Here is a 20,984-nt window from a genome sequence, read left to right as displayed (position 1 = left end):
GGTTAGGATATTCCGCAGAACAATCCTAATTTGACTGGACTAATAGAGAGGTCCGTGGCCTTCTTTGAGCTTGACAAACCTGTATCTGTTGAAGATTGTAAGTTATAACTGAAAACAATAACACACCACCATCAATTCGTAAACTTTGTATTCATTTCATACCATAAATCGATATCACCTGCTAATAATAAAAATACATCTGCTTGAATGAAACAACAAATTACAGAATAAACATAAAATGTAGAAAATAAATGGCATTAAATTTGCAGTACGTAAATGGCGAGCTTTATTTAAGAATATACATGTGTAACGATAGAATAATAACAGTGTAGATAGTGAACAACACAGGAAAGCAATATTATTTAAATATGCTATAATTATCGAATTCTCCTACAATTCTCTGACTTAACAGATATTGATCTAATTGAATTAGTGTTTCCCAGTAATTTTATCTAGAATAGCTTGAGTTAGGACTCGACTAGTAAGATCCTTGGCAATATTAGTTAATTGATCACCGAAACTTGGTTTCTTAGTAGTAGGAGGTGGCGGATAATATCCTCCTTGTGGTGGTCCTTGTGGTGATCCTTGTGGATATCCCTGAGGATATCCTTGTGGGTACCCCTGAGGATAATTTCCTTGGGGATAACCTTGTGGATACCAGCCTTGGTTGTATCCAGGATTCTGATTACCGTAGGGATTGGATTGTCCAGGATATCCAGAGGGCGCGGGATATCCTGAATTTTGGCCCTGATAGCCGTTTCTAGAAGACTGACTAGGATATCCAGCATTAACCGTGCTTGCATCCATGCGCCTAACGCTTTCTTCGTTTGTCGACGAACTACCGGGGTAACCAGAATTCGATGGATATCCTCGAGAGGAAGGATAAGAACTAGCAGGATAGCCGCTTGAACTTGAAGGATAACCAGAGGAACTACCGCGCGACGGATAATCGGTTCTTGATCGATATCCTGAATTCGATGGGTAACCGGAAGAACTCCTCGAGGGATATCCGGATCCTGAAGGATAGCCAGAGCTACTCGATGGGTAACCAGAACTACTTTGCGGCGGACTTCCGGACTCCGATGGGTAACCAGAACTTCTCGGTGGGTATCCTGATGAGGGATTATCTCTAGAGGGATAACCGTCGCTTGCTGGTAGGGCAGGGTATAGGGAGCTAGGGTACCCAGAACTTGACGGGTAACCAGATGAGCTGCTCCTGGAAGGTGAGCCAGAACTAGACGGATAACTAGAGGCTTTAGACGATTCACTGGGATATCCACTTCCAGAAGGGTATCCTGATTTAGGTGACGGTGAGCTCGACGATTCCGGTGCCGATGATTGAACGTCACTGCTGCTCTGCCGTCTTGCTATTATCTTGTTGTCTCCATCGTTGAACTCTGCGAACAATTCGTTATCTACCTCCTAATTGTCTAGATCAGTTCACGTTTTGGGCTCCGCCCCATGCCATGCCGAGTCCAACATAGTTTTCTTTATAACTTCCCATTTTCTTTTTGCGTATATTTATTTCGTCCCATAGCCAATGTTGCTTTGAGAAGCCAGGCTGACGCAATTGTGCAAATTGTCAATGGTATGTTGATTATCGTATTATATCGATTAGTGTGTTATTAAGCTAATCGTATATTAAAATTGTTTTCGCACGTTAATTGTATGTGTTATTATTGTTGTTGAATTCTCTCTGTTAATGTGTTTGCGCTTGAAAATGCAAAGTACATAGCGTGTCACAATTGTATCATGCAATTTAGAATTTGTATATTTGTTACAATTGATGTTATTGAATAATGTTCACTTATTAAGAAGTAGCTGATGTTTTAGACACATGCACGCACTTCAGTATGTGATTATTCATTAGTAATTTTATGTTTGGATCATGGGAATAATATCTTACGATCTAACGATGTTTTATAGGGAATCTAGGAGATTATGAGGAACATAGCCAGTATACTGAGAGTTTAATGTATTTAATATTCTTGTTCGCTACATATGGCATCGTTTTAAGTACTCATTAAGTACCACTTCCTTAATATATCTACATATATGTAATAGCAACGGTACACAAGTATGTCATATAATCTGTAATTATGGCACTATAAAGAACCCACAGTTATCAGTACATAAATAAGTCACCTATACGATTGCATTCATCGTAAGTCATTGAATTGCAGTATTTGAAAATTAGAAACGTGAAATGAGAGATAACAAGAAACTGTCATCAGTCAGGTAATTGCTAGACTCACTTTCTGTAACATTCACTATCGCCCTGTTTGTCCACAGTACCAGATGAATGTTTTCGGACAAACCACTGATGTTACATTAAGTAATCAACGCCTGCCGTGTCTAATTGCTGTTTTCTTAAGTCGACCACATTTCGATATATTTTCTAAGTGACGACGTTGAACACATTATTCTTTTCTTATTGAATATACCGTCTATTTCGGGATGTTCACACATAAAGAAAATATAAATATTAACACTGCATTAAACCGTCTATGATTTTTTGTTTGAAAATGTATGGCAAACTTTTGCCTCGTACCAGCCAAGAATTGATGAAGTAAAGATATATTATGCTGTTCTCGTAAAACTCATATTTCAGATTACAATTTATGCTTGTAAACGAAACATCACAATACTTTTGTCCAACAAAACATACATAAAACTTATTTTATATTTTGTAATATGTAGATATCTCCATGTAACTTTCATAAAAGTTAGCATTGCACTCATAGTAAACACACCACAAGGCAGAACTTTTCTAACATCCCCATAACAACAAAGAAAAATATCTGTGTCCGAATTCATTTGTCCGGCACTGTATATGTATTAATGTAAAAGTGACAATTCGTAATTTTCTACTAAAAACATAAGTACACTTCGTGTCAAATAAGCGATCCTAATTATTCGAATGGCCGTGTGTAATTGTACGTTCCTTTATGTTTCACAATAACTGCAGTTTTCAGCCTGTAAAAAAAAGACTTGGTCCCAAAGAGAAAGTTAAACATAAGCAATGTATTAAAATGGTTGTGGTTCAACGATTAGCCGGAAAATCTCCAGATTCGATTCCCCTGGTTATCGACGGACGTGTGGGTGTCGTAATAGCCGCTACCACCTGGTTGCATTCGGCTTCTAGGAGTAGTTGCACCACGGGTTCCATAAATACGATCATTCCCGAACAAGCGATTAAAAATAGAACCGTCCCCAATAGTGTTCCTTGATCCCGAGTTACCGCTGATTCTTCCACCATACCCATTGGACGAAGACCTTGGCGGCGGAGTGGGTGGTGTTGGTCTGACTCTTCCCGGTCTTCGAGTCGGGTATACTGTTAAATTGGAGAGTGGTAGTCAAAAGGTAACATACACAAACGCGAAATGAACGTGATAAATAGTACGTGACTTGTCCAAGAGAATAAATTACTTAAGAGCAATATAAAAAATTAAAATCTTTCCACGTACCATTAGATAGGTCAAATTAATGGAGTACATTGTTAGTCGATATTTCATGCCAATATTATATTAACTATACTTTGTTTGCGCTCTTGAAGCATGCACAATGATTATTGTTAGTTTTTTCGTATATGTAAGTATACAGGGGTCTTTTTATGCAATTATATGTTCCATTTTGTACTTCCACTCTTCAATTTGAATGTTAACACGATACAGTTCCTCCGAACTTTTTATTACCAAAATATAAATGATGTACGACCGAGCATGTATATAATTATATTATAATATTATTTGTAGGTAAGAAATTATAGTCATTAAGATAATAAAAAAATAGTACTTATCCTACAAAGTAGAAAGGAGAACGTAATGAGAGAGTATTATCACAGACGAGATATAAGAATAGACTTAGTGTCCCACGAAAATCACGCTGGTTCGAGCGCACTCCAGATAAAAGTTTCTGACTTCAGGAACTACGTTCGACACCGTGATGACGCACAGCAGACACACACACACACACACTCGTGACTGCATACAGCGATTCATACATACAGTATTGCTCTGGTTTCGCTAGCATGGATTGGAATACTGAAATGGCACGGGGGCTTCTGATGCCCTCGAAACATGGGACAGAAAATTACATTGCATGTGAGGTCTATTCTTCTATCTGATCTGTGGTATTATATTAATGGAGAACTGTAAAAAAGATATAACATTATGAAAATTGACCAACAATGAAGACCTATTTAAGGAAAGTTTGAAGAGTCGCTGTTAAAATGAGAACGATATTATTCATCACATACTTAAGCAACGTGACCTACAAATTACTTCTACGCCGTTGACTGACGTTGATAAGAAGTGTCAGGGTTCGACACGATAACAAGATCAGTTCGGTGTTCGTCGAATACGCCTCTGACAAGTTAATCCGAAATTAATTCTTAGGAATACTAATGGACTGATTAATTCAAGAATTTTCTACCCAAAACAAGTGGCAGGTATCAGAGTAAGTTTATGAATTCGTAGAAACATTTTTTATTCCGAGTCAACAATTTGTATAATGGTATCGACTACATTTATCGCATATGTACGCCAGTGCAGAAATATATTATATTGCTATATAAATAAATTTATATGCATGCACATAGATATTTGGACGATATTTCATTAATTCTAGCAAAAATTATTTATCGGACGGCAAAATGTGTTTCGTTCGCAACGAAAACATATTATCGAGGTACACAGTTGCACACTTGCTAAAATAGAAAGTAAGACAATAGTTCTTCCATAAATCGTACCCACAGTATCAGGTACCAAAACAGACAGTTTATGGGAATCGCTTCGTTCGACTAATCAACCATCTTGGATGTTTAACTACGTACTTTGTTCCTTTCATTCTGATTATGCTCTTTTGAAGAGCTACTTCTTCGACAAAAGATCACGATTTTAACATTTTCCTTCCACAACATTTTGTAAAATCTTGCTTGATTAATAAACACATGATTGTTCACGATTAATAACTGTAAACGCGTTGCGCAAAAATAACTGACATTTCTAAAGGACGCAATGTGATGTAAATATGTTATAATTTTCACACTGAATTAGTGTACGTATGAACAATAACATTGTTCCATTGTTCTGTCATCGTTAAACAACCAAACTTTTCATATAAGAGAGCATAATGTTCATGAATAATACTACCGTTATAAATTAGACAAATCCGCAATGTCCGTGTAAAAACTTTTTACAATTACATCTTAACCCTTTGCACTCGACTGTGTAAAATGAATGGAAAATTAAAAATTCCGAGTACAAAGGGTTAATATTAACGAGTATATTTGAAATCTAAAAGACAAAAAATCAGTAAATAATCAAATTCGATGAGAACTCCTTCGTTTTACCCCTTCGATTCAATTAACCCACGTACCGTTCGGACAAATAAAATACAAAAATAAATTAGTAGAAACGATAGAAACTGAATGAAATCATTCGTAATATCACCGAAACAATTCCAAAACCGGAATTTTAATGTACGGAATATACGTATAATAGTTGTTGCACTCGATGGAATAATATTTTCTCGTTACAGTCATGGGACAATATAACGATATCGCTAAAATGCCTGCGTTTTTTCGTGTTCAGGGAGTTCCTATGTACGACGATCGAGGGATATCGCGGGAAGTTCACCCATTATTGGAACGCGTCGAACAACGAGATAATAAAGAATCCGGACATCGACGCTTCCGATCACGACCTGTTTGCGACTACGATCATAATAAAGCTGGTCAGACAAACGGCCAATAAAGACGCGGACTGGGCGACAGCGTTGTTCCTGCGATAACCGGAGTACACCTTCTTGTGATTTATGGGACCCTGAGGATAATTAGAGTACGGATAATTAGGATACGGTTGCTGCGGAACACCTGGATACTGGTGCGGATAACCAGGTTGCGGAGGGTACGCAGGATTGTTCGCTGCTGGATATCCAGGCATGGGCATCCGGTTTTGCGTCGGATACGGCGGATATCCCAGGTCGTGTTGTCGATTTCCTTGATTCGTCGAAGGATAAGGTGGATATCCACTGTTCGAGCCACTGTTGCTCTGAGAAGGTGGATATCCGCTGTTCGAACCGCTGTTACCAGGATACGCCGGATAACCTAAATTGCTTCCGGAATTCACTTGACGATATCCACCTCCAGCTGGTTCGGGAGGGGCGGGTGGCGCATTAGCATTCGCGTAAGGATTCGAATTGCTGGCGCTGTTGCTGGTCTTATCGTGGCCGTCATCGGTGTTGGTTCGATGCCCGTTCACGTACGAAACTCCAGCCGAATCGTATCCTGAAAAGATTGTCCTCTTCTACGTCGTATTTCACATTTCGATCGGGTTACGTTGGATAATTAAACGGAAAAGGGGGTCAGACTAACAGGGAATACGTCTGGAGAAGTACTATAAAATGGCACTCTGCTAAAATGGATATCCTTACTAATACCTGGGTCAGAGTAAAATGCACTGGTCGCTATTGGCTACTTTCACGATTTTTAATTTTGTCATGTATGATTCTGAGTTTCTGCAGAGAGAGGGAGATAGAATGATGGTCGAAACGTTACGTAGGAGGCGTACCTACGGTAGCCTTGAACGACCAGCTGATTTTGATCGGACCACTACAATTACGCCGCACGCACTAGCCTACAAAACCTTTCACGGGAAATTCGAGATTTTAAAGTGACTCGTTTTATTGGAGTTAGCTAGATGGTGGGTGCAGTGAGAACACCAAAAATCGTGCAGTTACTTCGTACGGTATTACGTATGCAAAAGTTATCGGAAAGCGGTAGGGAGAGGTAAAGATAGCGGGGCCATGCTACGTGCAGTCGTTGTTATGCCACTAAAACATTGCAGGAAAATCGTACTGTCCTTTTTTCATCATAATATAGATGGAATAACAGTTTAAAAATTCAAGGCTAACATTATGACCTCAAGGAAATATAAAAAGCTTCCCATACAAAATTTCTGGTAAGAAAATGATTGTTATTGTCATTTCCATTGCACAATTAAAGAATACAGTGCGATAACACGATAAAGAAAGAAAAACAGGAAAAAGTTGTAGAAGTCAGGTTCAGCGAACGCTATATTTTAAAAATGATAATTATTTATATTTAAAATTCTAAACCGAAAATACTGTTCTTCTGTCTAATAGAAATGTTTAAACAATCTGTACTAATGTGTAAATCTATAAAAAAAATTATTTTTACAACTGAAGTAAAACATTTTGTTAAAAACTACAAAAATACTTATAATATCATTTACAATATTTCGTTCAAATTTATTGGTCGTTCGGGGAATTCGTAGCGTTTCTAGCATAGTGTCTTCGTTATCTTTTTACTAGACAAAGAAAACATTGTTTGATCTGGTGAACAGGTACTATTTTCCAGGTATGAATTGAACGTATTTATTTGTAGTACAAGTTACTCATCGTTGTGTCTTTTATTTTCTTTGAAAAATATCGACAAAACGTGTGATCAAGCACAAAGTTAATTTTCAGTACCTACGTTCTATCGAACGTGAAAAAATTACACTAATTTGACTGGAAAATTTTATACCATCAACCCAATTAACTAGACTTCGCCCTATCAGATGGTTATTACTTTAGATCATAAAATTATTCTGTATCAAGAAAAAAATTCTAAAACAACATCCATCTATTAGAAACAGATTGAAGAGCTTTTTTAGCCAATACAATCGGAGTTGTATATAACCGGTCCAATTATTAATTGAAAACCGGTGAAATTAATTGAAAAATGAAAAGAAATTGCAAAAGAAAGTAATAAATAAGAATATGATATAAATTGAAAAATATAGATTGTAACTTATGATATATGCCCCTAAAACCTTACGAACTATCCGAATAAATGCTTCTGCTTGAATGTGTGAACGAAAGAATATTTAAACTTCGACTGCGTAAAACGTTCGTGCAAAGTTAATTTTGTTCCCTACGAGAGTAATACTCTTTTTTCCTTTCATATCCACAGGACGCTAAAAGTTTATACGTTCGAGAGCAATTTTTCTCAAAATTCTATAACGCTGCGTGAGTAGACGCGTATCTACACGCTCACGTGTAGTAACGGACGATAATGGAAAGGTCGTGTTCGCAAAAGTCGAGAAAAGAAAGAAAAAAATCCCCTATACAGGCTCTTGGGGTTCTCGACCACGAGTTACAAGCCCGCTTTACACACAGGGTCATGCCACGCGAAATCAAACATTTTTTGGTGCACCATTTCGGATTTTGTTCAAATTTGGATATGTTGTAGTTTTTAGCGACATCTAAACGTATCTCGAAGGATTTTTGAAAATTCAAAAAATTGGTGACTTTACAGCTGTTTGAAATTTAGAATCAATCTTTTTTCAATAAATCATAACTATTGAACTAACAAACTGATCAAAATGAACTTTATGGGTACTTACAATTCGATGCAGCGTTCACTTCAATTAATTTTCATACGGGCAATTTTTAGATGTCCATATTTTTGAAGATATGTCCATAAAGAGGACAAATAGGGCTATACCCTCCTTTTTTCAAATTTGTTAATAGTTCCCTGATATAAAAACATGGCATTTATTTAAAACAATTGCAAAAGAAATGGTTAAAAAATATTTTTTTAAACTGAAATCATTTTTATTTGATATTCTCATGTCTCCACTGTAAGTACCCACAAAGCTCATTTTGATCAGTTTATTAGTTCAATAGTTATGATTTATTAAAGAAAGATTAAGCCTAAATTTCAAACAGCTGTATAATCAGCAATTTTTTAATTTTTTTTAAATCCTTCGAGATACGTTTATATATCGCTAGTGAGTACAACATATCCAAGTTTGAACAAAATCCGAAATGGTGCTCCAAAAAGTTTTCGATTTCGCGTGGAATAACCTCATAACAATACGCTCCGAAATCACAAATTAACGCTCGAATACGCTTTTGTTATTAAATTCTGTACCGAATGGAAAATTCCAGTCTAGCTGTATGAGAAGAATATATTCAATGGTCATGCGTTGAAATTTTATAAAGTAACCCTATTTATAAAAGTATCAGAGTTACTACTATGCTATAATACTTAATAAATCAATGATAATAATATGCAACATTATTTTCGTTCAGTCAATGTGCACGACGTCATACGACGAACTAAGTCGCGGAAATCATACGAATGTACAGTTTGCAAGACGAAGTACACCGGAAACGTTAATAAAGTGGGCACGTATCAGTGTAATTCACTCGCTACGCGATCTGCAGACATCTGCATCGGCAGAGAACCTGTTATTACCACATTAATCATGTTTAAGCTCTCTGTACACGAAATATTATACTTAGCAGTAATTCGAAAAACTACTGAAAATATCGTAAAAGATACCTTCCTACGATAGTTAAAACATAATTTTCACAAAATAATCGGCAAATAAGTTACAGAAAACCGTTCCGTGAAAATGAGGAAATAATTCGAATAGCAAGAAGCAAAGCGTAAAGGTTTTTATACCACAGCGTGCAGAGGATTACAATAGCTTAAAATTCAATTAGCAAACTCTGAATTACGGAACTATTCAACGCCGTGCAGTATCTCCTATTGCGAGTGTGTTTAATTAGAAAATAATTTTGCAAGTTGTCCATTATCTTGCAACTGAATTTCGTGTATTTGACCTTAATACTTTCGATGGAATACATTGACGAGTCATTCGGCGAATGTACAACAATTTCAGTCGCTATTGTATACCTCTTTGAAGCGTATGATTCGGTACCATGCAGTTTCATCCATGCACAATCGACCGTTATTGTTAACAAATAATGTAGGCATCTTTAAAAACTCACCAATTGCGGTTGATTTCCTCACGCATGTTGGGGCACCATTCTCCGTTTTGCAGTATTCATTGTCACCGCAGACAGTGCTCGCACAGTTGGCCACTGTAAATAATACAGAACGAACATTTATATACATAGATGCATGTATTTTTAAAATGTAACCACTGACTGAGATACGTTTTGAGCAAACAGTATGGTATGTAGAAATTTGCATATTATTTTCCAGACGTAAAATTTTATGAGACATCGAGGTAAACTTGATTTCCTTAAATGGAATGCAGACACCATCGAGTGAATGTTAAGAAGACTTATTCATGGACGGGTACACAGCGAAGAGTACTTTAGATTGCCATTATTTCGTGTCATCTTTATGACGTTCAACGTTTCGGTATTCACTTTAAAAATATAAACCTTCCATATTACAAATTTTTCATTAGAAATCACTGGATTTACTTAAAAAATAGTTATCATTTTACAAGTATACAGGTACCAGTTTTGTATAGATTATTTAATTAACTGTTTCTTTTCAGTATGAAGATAGCAATACCGTTACAAAGATACTAATAATCTAAAATATTTAATGTTGCAGATATGGACACATAGTGCAGCGATTCTAATTAAGCGTCGACAACGAATTTCTGAATGATTAATTATGTCGCATTTACTGAAATGTTGACGCGTTATTCATTGACAGTATCGGCTACAAAGCACCTAATTTCGTATGTAGTCAGTCACTACCTTATACGCACTGTATTCACATTTAGTAAGCTCATTATTATTTTGGGCAACCCAGCAATCAATAATTTATACGCCGAAAGGGGAGAAGCATTGTTCACAAAATGCAATGTTCTAATCAGGGAATAATTACCTAGGATTCACTAATTATGATTTTGTTTATAATTATAACAGTGTGTGTTTAATACATCTATTAAACAGATACCGTAGTTTGTATCAAATACTAACTATACAATACCCTTTACTACATTAAAAATTCATTATTACCATGTCTGATAACAACTGCCACAAATTTTCAATATGCCTCTAAAACATGAACAATAAATTGCGGATTGTATACATTTATTTCATACACGACAGCCAGTACAGCGAAAAGTTTACAGGGACAATATTAAGAACTATAGAGATTAGTAAAATATGACGTTTTATGATCTCTCGAAAAATTCGAAAAACACCGGCGACAGGAGAAAAGATGTGCACGAGTCCAAACAAAGAACCTTGATTACACGTGCGGACGGCATAGTATTTATAACTATACATATACACTGCTGTATTCAGGAAACTCTGCTCTATCTTTCAAGATTAAATTGAACTTTCTAACATTTTTTGTTTCCACGTAATACGTCATTTCTGCCAAAAATCGGGTGTTTTGACAAAAGCTCGTGTTTTTCAAAAACTATGAGAAATAGAGAAATTCTGCTTCCGGATTCGTGATTTGAACGAGAAACTCTACAAGGATCTCCCAATAGATATTGCAGATCAGAAAAAAAGTTTTAATTTGTTGGACAGTGTAATCGTAATGAAAGAGACAATTTGTCAAAAGATATTAAGCAATAAATTATTTGTGATAAGAAAGGAACGTCAATGTGTCTGTTCTTTTAAAACTATTTATAAAAATTACTAAGGCATGCTGTACTACGTCAATGATTCTCGGCTGTGAACGAAATGTCGTAGAAGTACGTCATCGGTTCGTAATTTTAGATGTGTAAAAGGACGTAACAGCACGTCATCAGCTCCAGACGTAGTGGTACGTCATCACCTTCCACTTTTAGATCTAAAAGGACTCACGCGGTGCGTGATCGATCGCGAACACATTAATAAAATGCACCTAAAAAATTACACATACACACACATTTCACTCGTTCCGAGTCTCCTGCGTCCATTCTTGAACGAGATTATGTATGAAATGTATTTATGGAAAGGTCAACTACATTCTTACCGCCTGGATGAGCTTTTGTACAAGTCGGATAACGACCGCAGTTATCTCGTTGGTAGATCGAGCAAGGATCCTCGGCTATCACGCAGATCTCATCCCTCATGCACCCGATGTCCTTGCATGTCCTCCCGTATTCTGTGAACAGAGAACGTTATAACTCTTTGTGAGCTTTCGTTTAGTGGCGAAAGTTCGAGTAGTAAGCCATGATCCCGCGATTGGATACGGTTCATTAAAACTTCTCCACGGAGGGAGGGACGTGTCATAAATGGGAATTTATATCGGAGCCTTTGATGTTCTATCATTTGGATACTTTAATTCCGACCAGGCCAAGGGGGTATACGGGACCATTGTGTACTTCGGTAAAGTCCTACCATTAAATATTTACACGATCGTGGTTTTATGTTGAACTTCAAAGTATCCAGAGTATACTTTCTGGACTTTTGTGTGCCGTTACTGTCACAGAATCTTATACAGCCGTGATAAAAAGGAGTTTAATGTTTATCTGTTACATTAGCAACAGAATAAAGCCTGTTTTTTGAAGGGTGGGGCAAAGAAAAATTGTATTCGTTTCATGCCATTTAACTGTACACTGACGCGCAAACGCGGCTTCCGCTAGAGGAAAAAGTGATGTAGGGAAAAGACCTCCTACCATTTGGTCTCGGAGTTACTGAAATTTATAACAAATTAACATTCGGTTTAACATTTATTTCGGTATTTGAAATAAATTTATGAAGTGACAGGAAACCCTTACCCCTACGACACTTTTTCCGCAAACGTATTATTTCATTGAAATTTGGTGACTGTGGAGGAGGATTTAGCTGACTAAAAGTGTCTTCCAACAACCAATTTTTAACCACCTTCGCTGTATATTTTGGATCACGATCTTCCTGAAAGACATGAGTTTGGCAAACGTACTTTTGTTACACTTGCAACTAAATTTGATTTTAAAATATCGAAATATCCAAATTTGTTCACAGTACTATCAATAAAAGCCAATTGTCACAAACTAGAGAATGCATTCACGTTCATCATGTTCCACCGTATTTACAAAATTTTGTGGTTATATCTCTGAACTTCTTTTTCTCCAAATTTTTAGCTACCTTTACATTACACAATGCTAATCATCATATACAGCTATATTACTACCTCGATCTTACAAGAGAACATCCCCAGAACGAACATTTTCTAGTTCAAACTGGCATACATTCGTAGATAATTAAAAACTATTGGAAATGTATTTTTTATATTTGCTAAGAAACACTTTGGATGGGTGAAACAGCCCCTCACAGTTCTTCAGTTAAAACATATTTTCTACGATTATATGTAAACTAATGATCGTATAAAAATTTTTGAAACGAAAGTGGCTTTGTTTTTAATGTAGAATTATATGGGTGCATATAATTTTTTGGTTGAAAAACCTTGGATGACACATTTTTTATGCGCCCATATAAATATACGTTAAAAACTGAACAACTTTCGTTGTAAACATTTTTCGATACAACGATTAATTTACACATAATCATGAAATGTATGTTTCGAACTATGAACTTTGAGGGACTGTTCCACCCCTCAAATCGTTTATTAACGAAAACAGAAAAATATGTGTTCAATAGTTCCTAATTCTCTACAAACAAAAATTATGCCAGTTTGAACGTAAAAAATTTTCGTTGTAAAGATAATCCCTTGTCATTTAGATGCTACAGAAGCATTACGCGAACTTCACCTTTTAAGGTGTATACTTATTTTAGACTCCCACTTGTATGTTTACATTTAAGTGACTTTAACTCAATATTCTCCACCCACGCCAAGTTCCGTCAGAACTTCGGACAGAAACTGTGTAACTGAGCCTAACGTAATTAAATTCACGGGAACCTGTTATTTAGCAACTGAAATCTAACTCCGTAAACAACTGAATACGACACTTGACCGCAATTAATGTTCTCTAAAGTGACTCGTTCGATATGTAGACTCGTGCGTGAACTTAGATTTCTCGCTTGAAAAGTCGAATGGTATGCCGTTTCGTTTCCCGACTGATGTCGGTAAACATAAAAAGAATTCGTGCCGAACTAGCAATGAGGATGCGTGTTCGACAACATAGAGAAGTCATTCCACGTCAAGCTTATCACTTGTTTATCTTCGTGTCTGGGATTTTGTTAAAAATGTCGTATGATGTAGTCCACGTGGAATTACTTCTCACTCTTTAGAGTATAGGTACTTTTCTTCTCAATATACGATCAAATAAATATGAAATAAAATTTTTCTTCGTTCATAGATAAATAATTTGAAAAATGTTTGAGTTCGTCTTGCACCAGATCTTTTAATAGTGATAGATGAGAAAATATATTTTTGACAGTCAGCCAATTGTACTAACCATTTTCTTCATTTACGGGGTATCTGTTATCTCTCTTCAAGATACAGAGCAACTGCTACACCAAATTCAATTTTGTTTCGTATAGACAAATTTTCAAACACCATTTCACTACTTCGAAGTTGTGCGTGCTACTTACTATAATGGACACTAAATAATGATTATGAGAAGCAATGTGATACCAAAAGACCGCCTCACGGCTCTACATGAGACCTGTGTAGTCTCACCATGTGTAGGGCACTTAAATGTTGGTTGAATTAAAGTTTAGATAACCAGCGCCTAAAAAATTGTTCGCTTCAATTAAAAATGTATTTCACGTATACTAAAGAACGCAGAGACGATTAGGTTTTATTAATCGCTTAATTGTTTTTCTGAGAAAATTATCGAAATTACATTCCCATTATATCAGAAGAACATTATAAATATTGTTAGTTACAATTCGTCATTTTTTACTAAACTGATATTCATTTCTAAGGTAGGTAACTGAAAATCTAAGCTACTTTAACAATAAATACCATTGTCATTTAATATCGTGAACAATTTTGAAAAATCAAAACATCGAAAAGATATTTTCCCATTAAAACTAAATCTCCTTTTAACATCACGACTACCATACCATACCCGGCTTATGAGACCCGGCCAAAACATTAATTTTAAAAATTAAACCAGAACATTAAGAGTACATTCCTTCACGTACGTGGTAAAATGTACCGTCTACAGATGATAAATTAGTACTTAATTACCTTATGAAAGTGATTACAATAATAGATAAAATAAAACATGACATAAACTATGTAATTATAACATAACTGTTTGAACACCAAGTCATACCGACATGTATCTCGTAACACATGTAACAGTCAACGTATTAAACAGCAATAGTAGATTCCTTATTTGTGTGTCTCGTAAATAACACGTTAACAAAAATATCCAATTTTAACATAGCTAAGATCTGGTAACTATAAATAGCAATTTAGTGTCGTCGAAAATTAACGTTTCTTTACCCCCGAACATAGAACGTCTATTGTGTATCTACCTGGCGTTATCCCTCGCATCGGCTTACCGCCGCTAATCGTAATTCTATTCGAGTACCCGAGTGTCATCACCATATAATCCCATCGATTCTCAATTATCCAACCTCCAAGGGAAGGAGAAGGTTGTCATGAGAGAAGAGAGGAAGAGAGAACGTAGCAGCTGCCGAGTTAACGCCCAGCATCGTGTTACCCATAACTGCCAACGTGTCGGAATGGCACGAAGAAAAGGCAGGAAAGGGTGTGGGGACGATGAGGAAATATTAAAACTAGGCTAACGATTCTCGGCCAAAACTATCCTGATAGGTTCATCATAGCCGAGAACAAAAAGGGCCGAAATAAAGGCGGGAACAATGGACTGCGGTAATCAGATAGGAAAGTATGTACAAAGGTTGTCTAAACTTGCACGGTACGCATGTAATATAAACAGATTTACATAATTACACGATGTAGATTTAATATGTGCGACGACACAACACGATACAGCCATTGTGGAGATTAACAATGAAAGTTTTAATGGAGTCTGACTTTTGCACAAGACTTTCATGAAAGGACTGACTAGTTTATTGTTTGGAAAGATTGTATTTATAATGAATAATTGGCAAACATAAATACAGAGATATGCACTACGTGAATGTAAATTATTTATTTTCTATATACTCACTGAATAACTAATACATCGTGTATTTCTACGAAAAACTTAATCGGATTTCATGAAAACTTAAATTCTTAATAGATTATACTTTCAAGAATTTCATCTTGTGCTACAGAAAAAATGAATAATATTTCCATTTATTTCTTGCATGGCAGTAATCTACATGCGGTTATAATCATTTTGCGTCAATATCGATTTCGCAGTCGTAATTAAGGTCAAGCTATTAATTACGTGCAATAAATCAAACGCACTACAATTTCGATTAAACAATTTCATACCGAACATGTGCCATCTCTTTTATTCAGCAAATAAATAAATCGCAGAAACTAAAGTAAACATATTTAAGATTACTGACTTAGACTATATCAGAATTGCTATGGTACCACTGTGAGAATTGCATGTTACATAATTGTAAGTATTTTATAATCACGATTCATTTCCATTGTTTGCATTCCCGCGACAATTGGATTTTTTGCGTATTGCGTACTATGAAAAAGCTTGTTGAAAATTGTCATATAAAATAATAATTATTACAAGTATGAGACTTATATTCACATTTTCAGAAATTCCAAAAACTGATAAAGCAGTTGAGGTATCACCTCAATTGGTGTATTTAATTTGCACCATATTTAATTACAGAGCAGTTACGCTGATCTATTCATGACCTAATGATAGGCTAGGGATTAAATTTTATTAAATCTAATACAAGTTCTACAAACTCGGATAATTATTCACTAAAGTTTTGATTGCATTTGCAACCAGCAAACTTTTTCACGATTTGCGAAATATCCTTGTTTCCCTCACGAAGGCTAACTAGGATCAAGATTAAAGCTGATGTGCATGAATTTAATACCATTTACACGGAGGGTCCAAGGCACCTAATTCACAGCGGTAAAATTCCTCTAATCTTGCATCTGCAGTCACGATAATTATAAAGGATTAGAGTATTGCATGAATTGGCCGTCACTCAGACAAAAATAAAGAATTTTAAAGGCAACTGCAGAAACAAACCACGCAACGATCATTATTAGAAATATATTTGAACGCACTCCTCTGTGAATATTTCAAATTATTCAGGATTGAATTTTAACTTTCCTGAATCGTTGGATAAATCACAGGCATTGAACTTTAAACAAATACCCCTAAACAAAAAGGGGGAAAATTCATGGCCCATGAAAGAGAAACAAAAACGGAGACGGGCTGTTTTATTGGTGTTGCGCAAAACCGGGAAATAAATCGCATGATAGCACGAAAAGGGTGGAGCAATAATTGTTAACTCAGTGAAAACGATTAACGAGATGCCTCTGCTGTTAAAGCGAATTCGAATATGTCTGAACTAGGTGTCTCTCTATGGCCTTCCAACAAACGCTGCTTGATTACATAAAACCGCTACTTAAAGGTAATTCTTATGCCCCCATCGTTACCGGTATATCTATTACCCAAGCAATTACCCAAAAGTGCAATGGAATGAATAGAAGTAAAACCCTATTTAGTTCAAATATAAACATAATGTAATACAGGTAATTAGTCTGCGGATGTTTATGTAAGTTTCAATTCTTCTACGTGATTTTTGAAAAACAGGAACTAAACAGAAAACTGTTATTTTCATGAAAAAGAATTGCAGGAGATTAAAAATAAATTGTAACCTTTGGTGAACCATCAGTACGGTTTTAGTTCTATCGTATATCGTAAACTCGTATATGTCCATACACTATAAATACATAAACTTTGCAGTCTACATAAAAATATGTCATTTGAAAATATAAATTAAACACAAATATAATATCATTTCAAAATATAAAATCGATTGTTATAATTGGACTAGGTGTAGAATTAAATAGAAAAGAGTGTAGAATTTAAGTATCACTTAGTAATTAAAATTTAAATTGAAATCTAAAACATAGATGTTAATCGTTCGATAAAAAAATATCGTTAAGTAATATAATTTGACATTGAGCATTATTGCTCCTTAAATCTTCTGATTTCTACAGCGGTTTCCTTTTCCTTGATTAACAAGATTAGAAAGCGGAAGAGGGCATGGACTGCTACATATTATGACGAAGGTCGATGTAAATTACATCGATCCTGTCGAAGATTAAAAATGATCGTTTCATTCCATTAGATCCAATTAACTCCACTAGAACCGATCAATTGGACGGGCTTAGTTTAAACCCTAATATTGCAATTGTAGCTATTTTACACTATATATTACGTACATCAGTTTTCGATCGCCTATATAGTTAAATACGATTTCAATAGTTTCAACATTTCATGGAAATTCACTGTAAAATTTACTATTGTTCGTGATCTATCTTTAATGAAAACACAGTAGCATGAACTTTTTGGAAAGGCACTTGAAAGTTAAATGCAAACAATAGTGTTTAATTCTTACTTACTGGTGAACGATGTTGCATCTGGTATCAATGAGATAACCAAGATTGCCCCAAAAAGGACACCCAGCGTAGAACTGGAAAACATTTTCTGAAACAAAGAAATATTTTGCTTTATAATAAACAACATGCATATTTCTATTCCAATAGTATTGTCTACATATTTTTCGATAATACCGTTGCCATTTCCTGACTTATTAACTAAAATATCTGTTACCTATTAAAAGTAATAGCACAGAAACAATGAAAACACCGATTGTTATTTAATTCGTAAGTAAACATACGCATGATGCTTGGATAATGAAAATGGAAGTCACGGCGCATAACGTTTCATTGATTTCATTGCCAATAAATGATTTGCGGAAAGAAATAAACGCCACTTAAATCTTTTTGACCCTATCAGAAGTGTAAATAAGGAAACCGTGCATATTCGGATCGTCAAACACCTAATATTTGCATAATCATTCAAGAACGTAATGATAATGCATACGTAAACGACGGAAAATCAATATAATTGCCACACTTGGAAATTCCAGAATGTAACAACTGAAATCGTAATAATAATCTCATGATACATTACTACAAATACCACAGTAAACAAAACGTTAATTACGGTTTTTCGTAAAATATTCGAATTATAATTCACAAATATATTGCAGCTTGTAATTATTTTGTAATCACAATAATGAACAATATATAATTTATTCTGGTATCAAAAATATTGAAACTTTCATATTCTGAAATATAAGTCTAATAAATAAATAAAGGACATATCAAATATAGTACTCTACAGCTTAAAAACCTAATAGCAAACTGAAAATATGAAACAATGCAAACAAAAGATAATAAAAATAAAAAATAAAGAAAGTAATTACACATCACATGACTAAGACGTTCGTTTAAAACTATTACATAGTAGCAGTATATTAACCATTGAACTTGTACGTTCAAACGTACACAATATTTTAAATTTAGGCGCCAAATTGGATCTCGAAAACGGCTAGTCACGCGGTGTCGTTTTCAAGATCGTCCTTGTCTCACTCACACTTTCTAACCTCACTCGTCGCTCCAATCCTTGGAACAGGCGCGCCTAACCTCAAACGCGTCGAATAACAACAAACGACACACTCAGTTTCCAAGAAACTCGCCGTAATACAATTAGATTCTTGATCAATTGAATCGAAGTAGGCATTCAGCTGCATTCGTGACATTGAAACGATAATGTGCCACTCGAATGACCTTGACAGATTCTCATAAAACAATTGCGTCTCATTTGTTGCTACGCCTGATACCGTATTACTTTCATATCGTGGGCAAATATTCAAAATAAAAGGTCTCGAATAAAATCAAATAATTATCGTGAACCGTAAATTCACCAAACAATAACTTACTGCCTATACGTTAAAACACCTACTCTTCTACGTAGTCAGTAGAACACTGAAGACTTGGTGAAATTCACTGTCGTTACTAACCTGACGTTGCCGTGAGCCAGAGTGAAACAGACGAGAAATTGTATGCGATAGAAAAAGTGGGGAAGTACGGAGAAGGAGAACGATACGGCGCGAACGTGACGTAAAAGGGAGCAGAATGCTGCGCTGAGTGCACATAATCGCTTTGGTGACTATAAAAGATATAAAAATGCAATTTTTTCGGAAGGATGGATTTCCATTTTCGACCGAAGCTTTAAATACGCGACCTCTAGAAAATGTTATACCTCTAGAAATCGTGTATTTACATTGCATTCAAAAATCGCCATATTTAAAAGCTTCGCTTCTGAAAATCTGGAAATTAGTCTTCGACACCCTGAAAGTTTCGGAACTCATCAGGTACGTACTTAATACTTCGAAAAGTTGTAGGTAAGTGATATTGCTTACCTGTAACAAAAGACCTGTTTTCATTTTTTCGACATCCTTAAATACTTCTTTGGTTCTGTTACGAAATCCTCTTCATTGAGCGTTGAAAAGACAATGATCGTAATTGTCTTACTGAAAGAAATCAATCATTAGTGTACTTTTTAATTTTGGTACTTTTATTTGGCTTTTTAAAAATTAGATTAACAATAAGTTATAAGTACATAATTTCTACTGTGGAAAACAGAAGATTGTGTAAACAGCAGACAGAAGAAGTAAATACAATATTAAGTTATTTTTCAATTTACGCAAAGGTTATACGATACATCGTTTAATCAGTCAAGGTCTGCTATTTTAGTTTAGATGCTGTAAAATAATAATATAACAGTCTTTAATCATGGAATGTTAATTAAAGTTTCTGTTAATTTAAAATTTTTTAAATTTTCTTTATTTCTTTGTTCCTAGCATTTGTATTATAGAAATACTATTGAATGAGATACAATTGTTGACTTTTGCAGCGATTGATTAAAGTACCAGGAAATATTTGTAACAAATCCAAAGAACACGTTGAATCATAGATGTCTGCATTGCAATTCGATGATGTCACATTTTTTATGACGTCGAATGACAGCAGCAAGGAATTATTTTGAACTAACTATAAAGAGGAAGCACAAGTTTTCGAATTGTTTCGTTACATGTTGATAGTAAAGTCGAACTAGTCAAACAAGTTTCCTTTACAATTTTTTAGTAAAAAATGTTTCTTGTCTTGTATGTTCAATACTTCTTTTAGACAATGTGATTCATCCAACAGTAAACGAGTATTTTAATTTACAGTCCTTTCAGTAAAAATATATTTGTATTGTTATTACGCTATCGAAAGATCAAAATAGAAAGATCACAACGGCGCCGTTAATTCCACGATATCTTGCTACGTATGCATA

The 20,984-nt window shown here is 35.2% G+C and overlaps 1 protein-coding gene across 1 annotated transcript; it reads right to left on the bottom strand.

Moving 5' to 3' along the window:
• Nucleotides 1-271: 271 nt before the first annotated feature.
• LOC107193888 (calcium-binding protein P) lies at nt 272-19,612 on the bottom strand. The gene is made up of 7 exons (XM_015583424.1): nt 19,585-19,612; nt 18,200-18,284; nt 11,753-11,884; nt 9,808-9,900; nt 5,707-6,289; nt 3,056-3,318; nt 272-1,397 (listed from the first exon to the last, which is right to left on the bottom strand). Exons 2-7 carry the CDS (start codon nt 18,279-18,281, stop codon nt 430-432), a joined length of 2,121 nt encoding a protein of 706 aa, XP_015438910.1. The 5' UTR covers nt 18,282-18,284; nt 19,585-19,612; the 3' UTR covers nt 272-429.
• Nucleotides 19,613-20,984: the final 1,372 nt, after the last annotated feature.

The sequence above is a fragment of the Dufourea novaeangliae genome, unplaced genomic scaffold (genome assembly GCF_001272555.1).
Source record: "Dufourea novaeangliae isolate 0120121106 unplaced genomic scaffold, ASM127255v1 scaffold21, whole genome shotgun sequence".
NCBI lineage: Eukaryota > Metazoa > Arthropoda > Insecta > Hymenoptera > Halictidae > Dufourea > Dufourea novaeangliae.
The sequence above is the reverse complement of the archived record's forward strand: the minus strand, read 5'-3'. Positions and strand labels throughout refer to the sequence as shown.